Source organism: Taudactylus pleione, unplaced genomic scaffold (assembly GCF_031769625.1).
Source record: "Taudactylus pleione unplaced genomic scaffold, aTauple2 ptg000934l, whole genome shotgun sequence".
Classification (NCBI taxonomy): domain Eukaryota; kingdom Metazoa; phylum Chordata; class Amphibia; order Anura; family Myobatrachidae; genus Taudactylus; species Taudactylus pleione.
In genome coordinates this window covers 1,761,859-1,780,398 of record NW_028285335.1, presented here as the reverse complement: position 1 = coordinate 1,780,398, position 18,540 = coordinate 1,761,859, and the positions used below count along the sequence as shown (strand labels likewise).

Sequence of the window (18,540 nt, the reverse complement as noted above, 5' to 3'; positions counted from 1 at the left end):
CCGGAATTCGTGTTTTTAAGTACGCAGCTTTATGGGGCTGCAAACAAAATTCTGCAAGTTTGGAGCTACCGTAAGTGCGGCAAATGAGTCCACCCCTTAGAGTTGGGAGGGGTGTGTCCTTCTCCTCTCTGGCAGAAGCCTGGAGAGGACATGGAGATGACCTCTTTCAGGCCGGGGCAGGGCTCTTTACATCATTAGGCCCTGTCCTAGTTGCTGCAAAATGTGGGGAGGGGCTAAAATGACCCTACGGGTCCCCAGTTCCCGGTATTATCTCCCCATCCTGCCCACTTCACTAGGAATAGGGTGGGATGTGCTAGATCCACTCACTCTCTAGGGGCTGTGGGGGTCTACCCGGAAAAAAAATAGGAGTCTACTGTACCTTCCGGGAGAGTAGGTAAGTGTGATTTATGTGCTACATGCAAAAGCAGACAGTATTTATCCTAAGACAGAAAAATAAAAATGTATTTGCACCACTGGCATATCAACATAGTTTATCCATTGTTTTTCCCAACTCTGTATAAGCACCTAATAGAGCAAGGTGCATGTCAAAAAGCAGGGTAGAATTAAAAACCTTGCACTCTCCCCTGGAAAAGGGGAAACATACTCAAAAAAATCCCTTGCTTGAAAGCTTTTGGGTAATAAGAGCACTGATAAATGTTTTCACATACACTTTAATGTGCATCCACTAAATAATTACTTTTTGAGTATTTTACATGGATGGCTTTTATAGCCATTTAATTTGCTCTCATCTTTACATTTAAATGCTCAGTTAACGGCCTTATACAGTAGTATAATAGCACCAAAGGTCTACGCATATAGATTACCTATCTTTCCAAATTTTATATATCAATTTAATATTATTAATAATCTGCACTCATAAAGGGCATGTAAGCCCAGTGCCCACTAATGGAGATTAGTATTTACCAAATTGTGTATAACTGAGCTACATAATACACTTACATTATATCTATTTTTGGCAGGTGGCAGCTTTAATTTAAACACAGTACAAGAGCCGGAAAATGACCGCAATGACCCAATGGAAAGCGATTGGATCACCCGGAACCTGTGTGTGTAGTCATCTTCCAATTGCTCTAAGTCGAGGACCCAATGATGGAGGAAGTGATCAGGGCACTCGGCGCGATGGGCCGAATGGCCTAATCTCCTCCAATAAATGATACATTGGTCCTAGTGGCCGATGCTTCAGTGGCAGGACCAGCCCATGCAGGGCTGGTTTAAGAATGAACAGTTTATTTGCTCACGTTTCAGATAGGAACATTAAAGGTGCCCATACACGGTGCGATATATAAGCCGATCCGACGGATTGGTACGATGTCACTGATATCACTGCTATATCGTACCGTGTGTGGGCATGATATCGGCCAGTGCGCGCTCCCGGGTCCTACATCGCAAATCCAGATCTTACTGCATGTTCACCAGATCTGGGGATGCCAGGTACGATGCGGAGGGTGGTGCCAGCATATCGGGAGGTCGCCACCCGATGGCTCCATGTGTGGGGACCGCCCGATATGTCGGCTGTCGGATAGCAGCTCAAGGTGCATATCGCACCGTGTATGGGCACCGTTAGCTATACTTTAATAACTTCTCCCAAAAAAAGTAATACCACCAGTAGCCACTGACCTGTAGCTGAGTAAAATAAAGCAAAGGTCTCCTTTTCTTGTCACTCAGGTTAAATAATATAGAATTTAGGGGGAACTTGCCAACTAATACCTCTTTGTATGATGAACAAGTAAAGGGGAGGGATAGTTTGTACATGGAAATCCTAATGTAACGTCCTGGCTGGTAAAAGATTATAGTTACTTACAGCCCTGGGAATATCCTTATTTCACTCAGTAAGAGGGACTACACAAAAAAAAATTAAAAGCATCCTTTAAAAAGAATAGAAAGAGAGTATCTACCTGTTACAAAGTGGCTTTATCCTGGCCTATGAGCTTTACGCTTCCGCGAATCTTATCAAAGTTCCATCTAAAACTTATCACTTATCTATATGATTTCCCAATTGTCAGGCCCATGGAATAAACAACGTGCTGAGTGATTACACTGGTTGTTCAAACCGGATTTATTTAAACAATGTTGGTGATTAATGGGATTAGAAGTGCGGCCTGATCACATCTTTGATCCCGTCTAATATACACGAATGTTATTTATTAATTACCTCAGCTCTCTGGTTATTGAATGGATGATGAATTTATAATTTGTCTCATTTGAAAATCCAGTCTAATATCACTTCAGCTGTGTTTTTTGCCCAAGCACCGTGTTCCTCTACAAGTCAAGGAAATACCAAAATTCAACCCCAAAGACCTGTTGAAGTATATGTGATTGATGGAAGGGCAAAGCTACCATGTTAGCACAGAACTTTTTTAAGCATAACAAAGCAGCCTATCGGGAAGTCTGTTATTCAGACAGATCTGGGGGAAAACCTTCTAAAGAATGGAGGAGTTGCCTATATCAACCAATCGGGTTCTTTCTAGTGTTTACCACTTCAAACTATAAAATGATAGGTAGAAGCTGATTCGTTGCTATTAGCGATTTCTCCAATTGTCCACTTTTTGGAAGGTTTTGTACATCTCCCACAGCATGTAGTCAATACCATAACAATTGCATACATCTTGCTGCCACCAAAATCTTGACATAGCCATATTCAATATAAGCCTGCTTGTCCATGCCTACGCCCTATACCCAAAACGGTCTCCCACCACAACATGAATCTCTGTGAATCTCTCATGTATATAGAATCTATTCTGACATTCTACCATGGTCCTTCCAGGTAAAATTGTTAAAGCGATTTCTTCCTTCAGATAATTTTTGCTTTACTGGTTTATGGACGTAACTATGCTTTGCTTTATCTTTTTGACTCACTTCTGTGCTTTCAGTAAGGCTTTTATATCAGCAAGAAAGAGTTCCTTATCTCTGTTGCCCAGGGACAGGATACAGCGTACCACTGATACGCAAAATGATGTGATAGAGCCATGTGCAACAGTAATAAATAACTGCCTAGATCAGGGGTTCCCAACCACGGTCCTCAAGGCACACTAACAGTCCAGGTTTTAGGGATAGCCATACTTGAGCACAAGTGACTTAATTAGTGCCTCAGTTATTTTGATTAAACCATCTGTGCACAATCATGGATATCACTAAAACCAGGACTGTTAGTGTGCCTTGAGGACCGAGGTTGGGAATCACTGGCCTAGATGATACGAAGGCATTGGTGGAAAATACAGACAGAAGGAGGAATGAGAAATCAAGTTGCAACCCTAGGAGGTCATGTACAAACGGAATCGGTATGATTGACCGCCGGAACCATGCCCGGCGGCTGGAATCCCGACAGCGGCATCCCGGCAGAGGAGGAAATCCCGATAGCCCAAGGTAAGTATTTTCTAACCTAATTCTACCCCCTAACCCTACCTTAGGGGTGCCTAACCCTAACCTTCCCCCCCAGTGCCTAACCCTAAGTCCCCTCTGGGAACCTTAAACCTAACCCTCCCCCCGCGGCTATATCCGCGCTCGGCATAGCTTAGATCGGGATGCCGGGCGACGGTCTCCCGGCATCAGCAAAATGACAAGCGTCTAGATTTAGACGCCTGTCATTCAACCCTCGCCAGGATTAAGCAGTCGGGAAGCCGGCTGTCGGGATTAGTTCCGCCGGCTTCCCGACTGCATACCATACAAATCAATAGATGGAAACCCCCTTTTAAATTCAAATGTCTACTCTTTTTTCAAATAGATCTGGTACTTTTGTTTGGTAAAGGGCGCAACATAGATTACAGGTTGGAAACAAAATGAATTTCCCTATGATCCATAACTCATATTGTCATTTTCCACTTGTAGTTCTAATGAGTTGCTGAATATTTAGCAAATATATTTGTAAACCTATTTGTAGATGTTCTTGAGCTAGGTACACACTTGAACGATGTAACAAACAATGCAATGGTCATTCCAATTTAACTAAACCCAGAACACACGATATCATGTATACACACTGCGCAATCTTCTGAATTACGGCACAATATATTGCGTCAGGGGATTGTATCCGATTAATCGTTTCTCCTGTACACACTGTGCAAGCCTTGGGTAATCCACTGGCAAACAGAGGAAAGATTGTACCAATATATTGTGCGGTTGTATGTACACACTACACAATGTGCACCACATCATTCATTTCATCGTCCCATCTGACGTGCAGCACATCAGATGGGACGATGTGATTAGCGACTGGTGAAAACGACGGATTGGGTGTACACACTATTATGGTCGTACAGACTGGTCGAAAGTACCAAGATTGAACAAAATATATCGTATAGTGTGTACCCAGCTTTAGATACAATACACAACATGGCATCAGTGTGTGTTTAGAGGGGACCATAAAACAATTATTGGAACTTGAATATTTATCATCAACATTAATTTGGGAATGTCACTATTGTGTGTTAAGTTTCCATTTATACAGTGCAGTGTGGTTTATTCTTTTACAGTTGTAATAATACCTCATCAGTCGCATAATGCTGCCCCGTTAACCTATTATTATATGTTGGGACATAGAGAAAGATGAATTAAATATCAATATCAATAGCAGCTGTAGCGGTAATTAAAAAAAAAAACAAAGCAACCTGTCATAACCAGTCCACACTACCAATTTCAGATTAAAAAGGCTATGCAAATACAAAGCAAAGTCTAGGTTGCCAATGAATGAATGAAGTAAAAACAGATTATTAACTATTTACAAAATACTTTGCAGGGGATCTAATCTACAAATTGTCATTTATAACAACTTCATAGGCATTTCCTCACATCATTGTGCAGGACCTCCTAATCAGCAATAAGACATATATATGTATCGTGATGTCAGTGGACACCAGCTGCATACAAAATACTTCCAGGAACAGGGAGATTCCCACAGCTTATCCTCCATAGTTCCCTGTTCCCTGGACACACAGATGAAAGGTGTGCTAGTAGCTAATTTACTTTCCAGCACACAATACTGCACCCAGATAAGACACCAGAGTGTCATACTATGCAAAAAAAAATCATTCCATAGCAGATTCTCTGGTGCAGTGTGTCACTATCTCACCCAAACTACATCTTTGGCTGAGATGGATTTTAATGAAACATGTGATCTCTGCATATTCCAAATACAGTTGTGTAGAAAGAGAGGTTACAATGGATCAATCTTATCAAGGTTATGTATCAATATATGGCTCCCTCTGTGTCTGTGGGTTCCTGCAAGGCAGATTAGCCCTCAAGCACAACCGGACTTCTTTGTTCAGCATGAAGCAGACAATGGGATTCACCCCAGCCTGGGCAAACGTCAGCCAGACTGCCACAGTCAGGTAGCCCTGGGGAAGAGGGGCAGACCTCAGGAAGACCCTCAGGTAGCAGGCCACCAGGTAAGGGGCCCAGAGGAGGAGGAAGAGGAAGGTGATGACATAGAACATCTTGCACAGCCTCTTCTCTTGCTTGAACTCCTCCAGCACCAGCAGCCTCTTGATCTGGCTCTGGGTGGTCTGCCTCATGCCCACCAGGGTGGGTGGCGTAGGGCCCCTCCCGAACCCTGCAATCCAGTTGGCAGCTGCTTGCCCAGCAGCCCCAGGGCCATGGAAGCTCCAGTTCTGGCTGATGGCTGGGGTCAGCTGGGCTGGCTTCATTTTCCGGTGGTCATAGATGAAGAACAGCAGCTTCATGTAGATGAAATGTGTGGCACCCACGATGAAGGCCAGCATGAGTAGGAAGCCCAGGCTGTCGTTGGCTTTGACATAGCGGTGCTCAAAGGTGCACTGGTCCTCCTCCCTGATGAACTTGTAGGTGCCCACCTCGAAGACTGGGGGCAAGGCCATGGCCATGGACAGGATCCATGCCATGGCAATGACCATGGCACATGCCCAGCCCGTCATCCTCTTACAGTAGAAGCGGTGGTGGGCTATGGCCATGTACCTGGTCAGGCTGATGGACAGCAGCATGAAGGCGGCGTGGAAGCAGAGCAGCACCGAACCAAAGGCCATGATCCTGCAGGTCCTCTTGCTGTGCGCCCACTGGGACCCGCTGCTGACGGATTTCAGCACCAAGGGGAAACAAAGCAAGCAGCGGACGGCATCGCCCAGGCACAGGTCCAGCATCAGGTAATAGGGGGCTCTGTGCAGGCTCCTGTCCCGCAGGGTGAGGAGGGCAAACAGCACATTGCCAAGCAAGCTCACGCAGGCGATGATGCCCAGGGATGCCAGCTTGCCCACCGTGCCAGGGCTGAGTTCGGTGGGCAGGATGGATGCGTTGCTCTTCTCCAGCTCCTGACCAGCCATGGAGACAGCTGCAGCCGAAGGGATCCCTTCCAACTCATGTGCAGATAAGGAATAATAATATCATCATTACCAGCAGCAGCAGGCAGCCCAGGCGCCGTGATAATAATGTATGCAAGGTGAACCCACCGCATGCACTGTGCGCTAGATGCACACAGAGCCCACGTCTGATTGCAGCAGGGCCATCATCTATCCCCTGGCACTGGTGCCAATCTCCGGGAGCCGAGCATGGAATGAGGCAGCAGGTCCATTGACGACATCTCCCTGCGATGGCTGCTATTAAGTCTGTGCATCAATGGATGATAGATGTTCTCCTTCTCTGCCCTTCCCTGCAGACGTGTAGTGCTGCTGTTCGGCTATCGTCATAATGCTGCTGCTGTGAGGATGTCTGCTTTAGGAATTAAATGGGAATTGTACAATGTAGGGATCATACTGTAGGTTGGGCGCTGTACTATAACGATTCCGATCAAAATGATCATCAAGGTAATATATGACCACCAGTCATATCGCCTGGTATACTGTAGATCAATAGATGGACAGAATCTGATAGTGTATTGGGAAAATAAGTACAGTACAGGCTGTAAAAACATAGACACATACTTGTATCTATCTATCTATCTATCTATCTATCTATTTATCTATCTATCTTTTATCTATCTATCTCATAACTATCTATCTATCTATCTATCTATCTATCTATCTATCTATCCCATATCTATCTATCTCTCTCACTCTCTCTCTCTCTGTTTATCTATCTCATATCTATCTATCTATCTATCTATCTATCTATCTATCTATCTATCTATCTATCTATCTATTTATCTATCTATCTATCTATAATCAACTTCTGTTTCTTTATCTATTTGTCATCTATCTTCTATCTATCTACCTATCTTCTATCTCTTTATTGATCGATCTATCTATCTATTTATCTGTCTGTCATCTATCTATCTATCTATCTATCTATCTATCTATCTATCTATCTATCTATCTATTTGTCATCTATCTATCTGTCTGTCATCTACCACTCTATCTATCTATCTATCTATCTATCTATCTATCTATCTGTCTATCTATCTATCACTATACACATAGACAGGTCAGGTGCACATGTAGATGAGAGCATTGCCCAGATCCCCTTATGGTGAGGTGGTACTTACATGGATATTGCACTATACACACAGACAGGACAGGTGCACATGCAGATGAGAGCACTGCCCAGTTCCCCTTATGGCGAGGTGGTACTGAGTACATAGATATTGCACTATACACATAGACAGGACAGGTGCACATGCAGATGAGAGCACTGCCCAGTTCCCCTTATGGCGAGGTGGTACTGAGTACATAGATATTACACTATACACATAGACAGGTCAGGTGCACATGCAGATGAGAGCACTGCCCAGTTCCCCTTATGGCGAGGTGGTACTGAGTACATAGATATTGCACTATACACATAGACAGGACAGGTGCACATGCAGATGAGAGCACTGCCCAGTTCCCCTTATGGCGAGGTGGTACTGAGTACATGGATATTGCACTATACACACAGACAGGACAGGTGCGCATGCAGATGAGAGCACTGCCCAGTTCCCCTTATGGCGAGGTGGTACTGTGTACATGCATATTATCTATCTATCTATCTATCTATCTATCTATCTATCTATCTATCACTATACACATAGACAGGTCAGGTGCACATGCAGATGAGAGCATTGCCCAGATCCCCTTATGGTGAGGTGGTGCTGAGTACATAGATATTGCACTATACACATAGACAGGACAGGTGCACATGCAGATGAGAGCACTGCCCAGTTCCCCTTATGGCGAGGTGGTGCTGAGTACATGGATATAGCACTATGCACACAGACTGGTCAGGTGCACATGCAGATGAGAGCACTGCCCAGTTCCCCTTATGGCGAGGTGGTACTGAGTACATGGATCTTGCACTATGCAATCCAACCCAGGTAGCTACCAGGGTTGGACCCAGGATGGACCTGGGTAATGGTGCAGTGTAAACGGCGTAACCCGGTTTATCTGACCTGGGTCATGCCTAAAATGAACTGATTGGTGGTTGTGGATCAGTCACCTCCCACTTTTTATGACTTCACAAGTTTAGCAGGGCAGACCCAGGTTCAGTGTAAACGGGGTTGACCTGAGAATAACCCAGATCGATGGTGCTGTGTAAACGGTGTCTGACCTGGGTCTGACCTGGATTGGACCCAGGTCGGACCCGGGTTTTTGGTGGAAAAGAGGTATAAGGTACCATATATGATGTGTCAACCAATGAAAACTATTGCTTACTAAATGCATTTGTGTTTAAGAGATGAAGAAATGTAATCAGTGGCGTATCTATAATGGGTGCAGTTTGTGCGGGGCACACGGGCTCCCGGGTCCAGGGGGGCACCGCACCGCACACACTGCACCTATATTATTTTAAACGTACCTGCCCGTGGTCCCGCGTCGGGTGGCAGCACTGCTCAGAACAACGGAAAATGGCCACCGATGCCATTATTCCGGTGTTCTGCGCATGCGCAGTAGACCCGGGCACACTCAAGTGTCCGGAGTCTACTAAGGCTCTGGTGGCTGGCTAGCCGCGTCAGTCGGCTGCCAACCACCGGGGAGAGAGGACGGGGCCCCACACGGGAAGTGCACACGGGCCCCCTCCTCTCTTAAGACGCCCCTGAATGTAATCCTTAAGGGTCAGCCATTTCACCATCACCAGTTCTCATCACATCACATGTCTGTAGCTCTTACACAGAATCACTCCCAGTTCACTAATAATAATAATAATAATTATAATACAAATGCTCAATATTTTTTTTGCAGTAAAGTTTTTATCAAGGGACTGCAGTCAGATCCGTATAATACATTAGGGTTCCAAACTGGATCAGACCCGGAATTTAGCCGGTGCTGACCCAGGATATTCCCGACTTGGCGCCGTTCACACCGGAGTCGGGTCTGCAGTGACTCGGCTCTTTCAGCATGGAAGTGGACGGTTGGAGATGACGTAATCTCCAAGCGCCACTGAAGGCGCGCTCCAGGTCATCGTGACCCGGATCGCGCCGTTTACATTGCATGGTTTCACGGGTCATTCCCGTGTTACACCCTGCAAGTTACCTGGGATGGATTGCCGGATCACTCAACCCAGAAATCCAATCCTGTTCCCTTTTACACCAAGGAGCTAGCCGGAACTACCCGGGTTAACCCTGCAATAACCTGGGTTTTAGGTCTGGTGTAAAAGGGGTATTAGTGATAGTAACCATGCTTTATTTAAAAGCAAGATAATACTGAGTATATATTAATAGACCAATACATTTACAGTAAAAGAAAGAGTTACCAATTATGTTCACAAATATATATGTAAAAGTTCCAATATATTGATATATCTTGAACAATCTGATATTTAGACCTCCCTCCCCCTATACCAGTTATTAAATGGCACAAAATGCTCTAATAACAAAGTTACCACTTAATTTAGTATTGCACTTATTTATGTAGATGTAATTGAATAATGAGCAGGGTGTTTCAGTGAATTAAATTGTAACAGTTTAATTTAACAGTAAATGGCAGGAGATAATTAAGTAGCATTTTAAATGTACTCTGTATAATAGTCAATGTCAAAACAAAAAGAAAAGTATTCCCATTACGGGGCACTCACAAACCAAATATTGCTCTAATCTAGTTCAAAAGAATTTTATTTACTAATGACCCATTCTAATAATAGAGATACGTTGGAAACCTTCTCATTGTTCTATAGCCATCCAGGACAAAAGGAGAGAAAGATAATAACAAATGAGGGCACTCGCAATATATTCTACTAAATTCTTTATGACCCTAATTATTATTGATAAAATTCCTAAACCATAACTTTTATTTCCACCTTAAATTAGGTCAGTGAAATATTATACGTTTTTATTTTATCTTTTTGTATATTTTTTATTTTATTATTTATACAGTTAATCTTCACTATAATAAAAATAAATGTGAAAATGCATAAAAAAATTTGCCACCGTGAATGTCTCCTGTCGTCAAATTTCTGATCTAGGTATTATTTACTTATTTTCCCTAAAATTGTTGATATGATATATTAGAGGGTGTCATCAGACTGTCGGACCTATGTGCTCATTTATATTGTCCTATAGCAGGGGTTCCCAACCACGGTCAAGGCACACTAATACCCCTTTTCCACCTAAATTCCGGGTCTGACCCGGAGTTGGAACAAAGTTCCTATCCAGATCAGACCCGGAATTTTGCCGGATATCCCCGAGTCGGCGCCGCACACACCGGAGTCGGGTCTGCATAATCCCGGCTTTTCCGGAATGAAAGTGGTCGCTTGGAGATGACGTCATCTCCAAGCGCCACTGAAGCCAGACCAATCGGCCGGCTAGCAGCGCACTCCAGGTCATCGTGACCCAGAGTGCCCTGTTCTCACAGCAGGGTTTCACGGGCTACACCCGTGTTAAACCCTGCTAGTTACCTGGGTTGGATTGCCGGGTCACTCGACCTGGAGATCCAACCCTCACCCCTTCTACACCAGGGAGCTGCCCGGGTTAACCCTTCAAAAACCCGGGTTTTAGCTCCGGTGTAAAAGGGGTATTACAGTCCAGGTTTTAAGGATAGCCATACTTGAGCACAGGCAGCTCAATTAGTACCTTGCTCTGTTCACTCTGAGGGTGTTATTCTCCCCATGTAATTCACGTGCATTATTAATCATTATACTTGGCCAGTATTCTCAGTGTCTCATCACCAAATTATTCAAGAGCACACTTATACCCCTTTTACACCGGAGCTAAAACCCGGGTTATTGCAGCTCCTTGGTGTAAAAGGGGAGAGGGTTGGATCGCCGGGTCGAGTGACCCGGCAATCCAACCCAGGTAAATAGCAGGGTTTAACACGGGCTTAGCCCGTGAAACCCTGCTGTGTGTACGGCGCACTCCGGGTCTTGATGACCTGCAGTGCGCCGCAAGCCGGCCGATTGGTCCGGCTTCAGTGGCGCTTGGAGATGACGTCATCTCTATGCAGGTCTATGCAGACCCGACTGCGGTGTGAGCAACGCCGACTTGGGAATATCCCGAGTCGGTGCCGGCTAAATTCCGGGTCTGATCCGGATAGGAACTCTGGGCCTGATTCAGACCCGCTCGTGAGCGCTCGCAAGCGGGTCGATGTTGGCCCAGTGCGCATGCGCATGACAGAAGCGGCTCCGTCATGCGCATGCGCAAGACCCGGATAGCGGCGGGCAAGCCGTCGCTCCGGGTCTTGCTACAAAGGGGGCGTGCTGTCGATGTTGAGTGACAGCACACCCCCTTTGGTGGGCGGGCCGGGGGCGTGGCTGCCCAGATGGAGGCGTTCCCATTGGAACACCTACCATCTAGGGCCGGCCCCACTAACATCACAAGTGATGTCAGTGGGTGGACTTCTTGCTCTGTAAGAGCAAGAAGTCCACTGGGACTTGCGGCAACGAGACCCTACCACAAGGGTCTCGTCGCAAGTCCGATGGTCTCGATGGTGTTGACCATCGCGACCATCATCCTGGCTACTCGCACTATCTGTGGGTGGTCACCCACAGCTGTGCGAGCGGCCAGGAGGCCACTCTAAAAATACAATAGGCAGGCATTGATTCAGAGCGAGTGCTCTGAAAGAGCATCCGGCTCTGAATCAGACCCTCTGTTCCAACTCCGGGTCAGACCAGGAATTTTGGTGGAAAAGGGGTATTAGATATATACTCAATTACGTTAACCCTCAATTGTTCAATACTGTGACAAAGATATACTATACATTGGTTATTGTGTCTTCAAGAGCTATTAATTTAGTAATGGCAAATGGTAAATGGAATACAGCGCTCATGAGGACCATATATTAGTTAATGGTAATCAGATGAAGTGCAATAGATAATAAAACTTAAAATATTTAATAGTAAATGTATAAAATTAGCCCAAAATGTGGATTAGATGCGGTTGAAGAGGGGTGCTCAAAACACCTCTTCACCATTGGGACACATCTGGAATATTGACTTTCATGTCAGTCCTGAATTTGGAACAGACTCCGTGGACCATACAATTTCTTGTTTGGGGAATCACCAAGAGACAGACAGACTTCTTCAACCGCATCTAATCCACATTTTGGGCTGCTGTGTTTCACCACTCCAAGGGACATTCCATGAGCGTGATGCTGCTCTAGTACACTTTGGATCCCTATCATCGTGAGTTGGTTAGAGACTTATCCAATTGGATTACATAATATCTTGCCACTGTCACCCAAGGAGTCCTAGAGAATTACATCTCTGATATTATTCCATTTGTATGCCTATTATATGCAGGGGTAGCACTAGTACGGATTGGATTATATTTTATATATGACCTAATTTTATACATTTACTATTAAATATTTTAAGTTTTATTATCTATTGCACTTCATCTGATTACCATTAACTAATATATGGTCCTCATGAGCGCTGTATTCCATTTACCATTTGCCATTCCCTATTGAGTGTGACTACACTCAGTTATTACAGCTGCTGTGGGAACAATTGCCCATTTGAGCGCCTGTTGTGAAGTTTTCTTCACATTTTTTGTCTCCATTAATTTAGTAATGGCCCACATCACCCTAGTGTTATTTTACTTATTTAGGCAAATCCCATTGTATTGTATAGACACTGTCTTGTGATTATGGAACCACTTATTTTACTCTGGTGTACGTCCCTTATACCCCTTTTTTACACCAGAGCTAAAACTCAGGTTATTGCAGTGTTAACCCAGGTAGTTCCGGCTAGCTCCTTGGTGTAAAAGGGGACAGGGTTGGATTCCTGGGTCGAGTGACCCGGCAATCCATCCCAGGTAACTTGCAGGGTGTAACGCGGGAATGACCCGTGAATAATAAAATAGAGAAAAACCTCAGCGGTCAAAAATCACACTTGTACTTCACAGTTAACCTGCAGCGGCCAAAGATTAAAGGGGAGAAACTGCAACCCCACAAAAAGGCATAAATAAAAAAACAATATCGCACTGGTATAAACCATATAATCTATTTAATATAATATAATATACAATGTAATAAAATATAACAATCTAATATATCTTAGAAATTGATTTAAAAAACAATAGGAGATACATGTCTAAAAATAGTATAAACTAATCATACTAACACAATAAATCAGTATAATGCTAGTGAAGAAATAAAGCTGAGTTATAGTTCATTAGAAAATTGTAATGTTCTTAGAAGTTTAAAGAGTACAGTAACCCGGATTCCTAATGAGAGCTATTTAACTTAAAGTGGTAAAGTGCAAATTGTTTCCATCAAGATGTATATAATATCTGTAGATCAGTTACAGTGTGTCCACCGCTTGTATATAAATAAATCCGTGCTGTTAGCTGAGAGCAGAGGGGAGAGTCTAGTTGTCAGCGTAGACACAAGCCACTAGATCCCACTGTGGCTGTGTGATGCTGCCCATCCATTACACGATGCGGGGACGACGGCACGATTACGACGCCGTCGTCTCCCGTTTGGTGAAGTGCATACACTGAACGTTCAGACCAGGGGCGTTTCTAGAGAGGAGGGGGCCCGTTTGCAGTCTCCGACACGGGCCCCCTCCTCTCCGCCCGGCGTCCGGCAGCACACTGAGCTGTATATGGCCAGCGCCGGAGTTATAGACTCTGGCCACTAGAGTGTGCCCAGAGTCTATAGTGCATGCACAGGTCACCGGGAAAATGGGCGCGGCGGCCATTTTCCCTGTACTGTGCATGCGCAAACGACAGGAAAATGGTCGCTGCGACCATTTTTCAGTCGTTTTACAGCGCCGGACCCCCGCGCCGACGTGGGACTCTGGAGAGGTAAGTACTATTATGGGTGCAGGGTGTGCGGTGTGGGGCCCCCCTGGACCCAGGGGCCAGTGTTCCCCGCACACTCTGGACCCATTATAGATACTCCCCTGGTTCAGACGTTCAGTGTATGCAGATCAATCATCCCCGAACATGGCAACCTGACGGCGGTCGTCAGGTTGACCGTCATGTTCAGGCGATGATTGATGTTAAAAACGACCATCGGGCCCGCGCATTGCTGGTCGTTTTTAACCTTTTACTGCCCGATTTGCGGGCGATTACCAAGCTATGGAGCAATAACGACCATCGTTATCGCTCCATCGCTAGGTTTAATCGCCTAGTGGACGGGCAGCATGACTCTCCGCTAGGTTCCATAGATAGCCTGATCGGCTGTGTTATCCCTCAGTAGGGTAAAAAATGACCACCGTATCGGGCAGTCACAAGCCGACGGATTCTGCTGCGGCTATGTGACTTCCCGCCAGGCTCCACGAGTAGATGTTTGTTTCGCAAGTGTCTCGGAGCACTCAGCTGGGGACGGGGATATTCTCACCACACATGTAGTAGCACGGTCACGGCTTAAGGGAACTCCCCACATCGGAAATTAGTAAGCTTCTACGGGACAAAAAAGGCAATTCAGGTATAACTCCGGGACATCAGCATACTCCAGACAATGGGCAGCAACGCGCGTCCCTATCCTGGGACTTTTTCAAGCTTAACAGACACCCAATTGTATAAGCATAGATTTTGTCAGGTGGTTATAACATATTAAAATAACATTTCATAGTGCACGCTCAAACCGTGTTCACCACGTATATCCTGGCGCTTGTTTTGCTGTTTAGCTTAATCATAGGAGCTCCTGTTTTAGAAATCTTATCAATAATATAATATTATGGGTCATCAAGAATTTAGAAGAATATATTGCGAGTACCCTCATTTGTTATTACCTTTCTCTCCTTTATGGCTATAGAACAATGAGAAGGTTTCCAACGTATCTCTATTATTACAATGGGTCATTAGTAAATAAAATTCTTTTGAAGTAGATTGGAGCAATATTTGGGTCGTGAGTGCGCCGTAATGGGAATACTTTTTGTTTTGACTTTGATTATTTATATTCCTGGGAGCACCTCCCCGCACTGTATTAATGATTATAATAGATTTAGTTACAGGGGAAGAACTGAATGTGAGTTGTAGTCTGTGCGGATATTTTCTCTTTCTTACGGACTCTGTGAAATAGGTCATGTTGGAGACATTGTATGTAATACTACTTTTCCACTAGCTCCAATAATCCAGGTTTTAGCACCTGAGCGCGCAGCAACCCAGGTTCTTGTGCTGTGTGAAAGGGCAGGGTTGAAGTAAGCTGAGTCGAGTGACCCGGCATTTCAACCCTGGTCACGAGAAGGGTTGAACACATGTTCAACCCGGCTCGTGAAGCCGTGTGCACAGTATCAACCCGGGTCCCGTTCTCTGCATAGGAAGAGCCGGCACTTGGCGATGAGATCATCTAACCGGCATTAGTGCCAGGTTGAGCTGCCTGTCTGACAGGGGTCTCGGCCGGATTGCGCCCGGTATGGGAGCGTGAACATAAATATGCAGCATGTAGTTGAATGCTAGCTATTGTTTTTTATTATCTGCCATATTCTTCAGATGGTGGGCAGTAGAGGATGGCTGTAGTATTTTTCCAAACGGATAACTGGAAGCCTGTTGTATGGAAAATGCCGGCCCCCACAATCACAACTTTGTCCCAAATATCTTATAACTCCTAAAAGTTTATACATCTATAGTAGCTTTGACGTAAGCCAGCTTTTATTTTATAACATATATACATTCGTGTTATTTTATTTTTTGCTCTAATTTTAAAAAAAAATTATTTTGTGAGTTTGATGGCCCAAAACAGTTTATTGCTGCTGCACTAGTTGCATTGTAGATCAGACAATGTGAAAAATACCTTGTTAACGCAAATACAATTTTACAAAAATAATTTCCAATTAATGGTAAAAAGGCCCCCACACTTCTGCAACGGATCACCACGATGTAGCGATCCTGCAACCAGGCATCGCAGGGTCGGTGAAATCCAACATGTTGGATTTCAGGATATGCCGATCACGATCAAAAAATGATCGTGATTGGCACATCGGTGAAATTTAACATGTAAAATTTCACCAATTCTGTGACGGATCACGGAACATCAATGGCCGCCAGTCAGCATTTCCAACCGGCGTATCCGATCGCAACATCGCGGCAAGCTGTCGAAGATGTATGGGGACCTTTAGGCAATGGTTCTCAAACTCTATTCTCAGGACCCCACCCAGGTCACGTTTTCCAGGTGTTTTATTGCTCACTGACACATTTTAAAAGATTTACAGGTGGAGCTAATTATTTCACTTGTGAGAACTTGTGGTCTAATGCTGGCCATACACTAGCGCGATTTCGGGCCGATTGCCCGATTTTTGACGTGTCTTACTATGAATCGTGTGGAAATCGTGTAGCATTTAGGTAGGAATACGATCCGACGTATGCTCCCACAGCTCTTAATACGTATCGTATGATCAGGTGTGTAGCCCATCATATCTATCGTGACCGTATGCAGATCATGCCGTGTATTTGCGCATACGATGCATCGTGCGTCTGACCGGTGTAATTTGTTAAAAAGAGTGAGAACCATCCGTGCATCTGTGAAAAGAAAACAAAAGTGGATTAAAAAAAAACGGCGCGCCCCCCTCCCCCCCCAAAAGAGCAACCAGCCAAAATACGGGGGACAACGACGTAGCGGCCTCCGTATTGTGCCCAACCAGCAATGGGCTCTAATCCAGTCCTGGAAATAGAGGGGAAAAAATGCGTAGGGTCCCCCTGTATTTTCCAGAACCAGCACCAGACTTTTTCTAGCGGGGGGCTGATGCCAGAGCCCGGGGAGCCCTTTCATCGGGTCCCCTAGCCGAAGCATTAACCCTGAGCGCTAGTCAATCCAGGCCGGGGATCACTGTGGAGCTGGGGACCACCCCAATAAAAGGGTCCCCCCTTCCACGGCACACCAGGCCGAGGCTGATAGCCTGGGGCTATCCCAGGGCTTTGTTTCAAAACACTTTTTTATAAAAAAAAATTCACTGATGCACGGATGGTTCTCACTGAACCATCCCTGCATCTGTGTATATTTTATTAAGGACAGATGCATGCATCACGGATCTCCCTTACCCGTGCGTGCATCAGTCTTTTTTTTTTTTAACAAATGACGCCGCTCGGACGGTCAGATGCACGATGCATTGGGGCAAATGATCGTATGAACATTGTGTGTCAAAAGCACCAAGTTGTGCGGCCAGGACTGCCAGATAGCTGCTGGGCAGTTCAAGGGAAATCGTAAGATGAATCTTAACTTATGCTGGTCGTACTAGTGTATGGCCAGCATAATACCCAGCGGCTCTGCAGTAGTGAACCTGGCAGCAGGGTGCAGTTTCAGACACTCTGCTAGCCAGAAGCAAGGGCCGTGATGCTGTGACAGTGCCGACTGTGCCGTCCACAGAATCCTGCGCCTATTTACCGACTTTTGAGGAATCTTTTCCGGGAGCAGCCGAAGAGGAGCTGCAGCTCTAAGCTTCGGGGGGGGAGGAGGGGGGCAGACTATAGATGTCCTTAGGCCCAGCCCGCTCTACAGGAAAACCCCACGATTTGTGGGTCCGTGAGGAGGGGGCGGAGCTAAATTACGCAATTCACGCCTCAAATTTCTCTGGAAATCTCCCCATCCTGTCCACTTCACTAGGAATGCGAGAGATCTGCCTACTCTTTCTGGGGTGCGAGATACAGCCCTGGTGCTGTGGTGGCAGTGCAGAATTGCCCTGCTATGGCACTGATACTATGCTCGGTACTTACACTAAGGGGTCGGCTCAAGTAGCTGCAAGCCAGCTTAACCTGCGTGTAAGTCCGTGCATATGTTAACTTAACGGTAGCCCCAAGTTAGGGCTGAATCTAAATATCCATAATTTTGGGCCAGAATTGGGAGTTGATGCACTGTTACTGGCGCTTCCATGCCGATGCAACGACACATCGCGACCCCTATGGCCACCAGTTATGTATTGTACTTCTGCTCTGTAACTCTGCTACACTTTTACGTCACCCCTTGTACTGTGCCGGGGACACTTTGTGCTGCTTTATTATAAGTTCAGAATAAAAGCTAAAAATAGTATCTAGATTCACCCTACATTTACTGGCTGATGTAATGCCCTATGAGCTCAGATCTCAGCCCTCATGCACATCACAGCAATGGCATCTGTAAGTTCAAATGAAACTAATGCTGACGTCAGAGTTCATGAAAATGGCCTACAACTCCTAGAATGACGTCAGCCGACCGGGCCAATGGGGTGACGTCACGGGCGCTGTTGCCTATAGCAGCCGGGGCCCGCGCGCCGCGTCAGGGTGAGTGAGTCAGC

At 45.4% G+C, this 18,540-nt stretch overlaps 1 protein-coding gene across 1 annotated transcript; it reads right to left on the bottom strand.

Annotated features, from left to right (window-relative positions):
• Positions 1-5,195: 5,195 nt before the first annotated feature.
• GPR27 (G protein-coupled receptor 27) lies at positions 5,196-6,308 on the bottom strand. The gene has a single exon (XM_088459763.1). It carries the CDS (start codon positions 6,306-6,308, stop codon positions 5,196-5,198), a length of 1,113 nt encoding a protein of 370 aa, XP_088315889.1.
• Positions 6,309-18,540: the final 12,232 nt, after the last annotated feature.

What these genes read in the sequence shown, in the direction of transcription:
- GPR27 (XM_088459763.1), bottom strand. Translation starts at nt 6,308, where the DNA reads ATGGCTGGTCAGGAGCTGGAGAAGAGCAACGCATCCATCCTGCCCACC.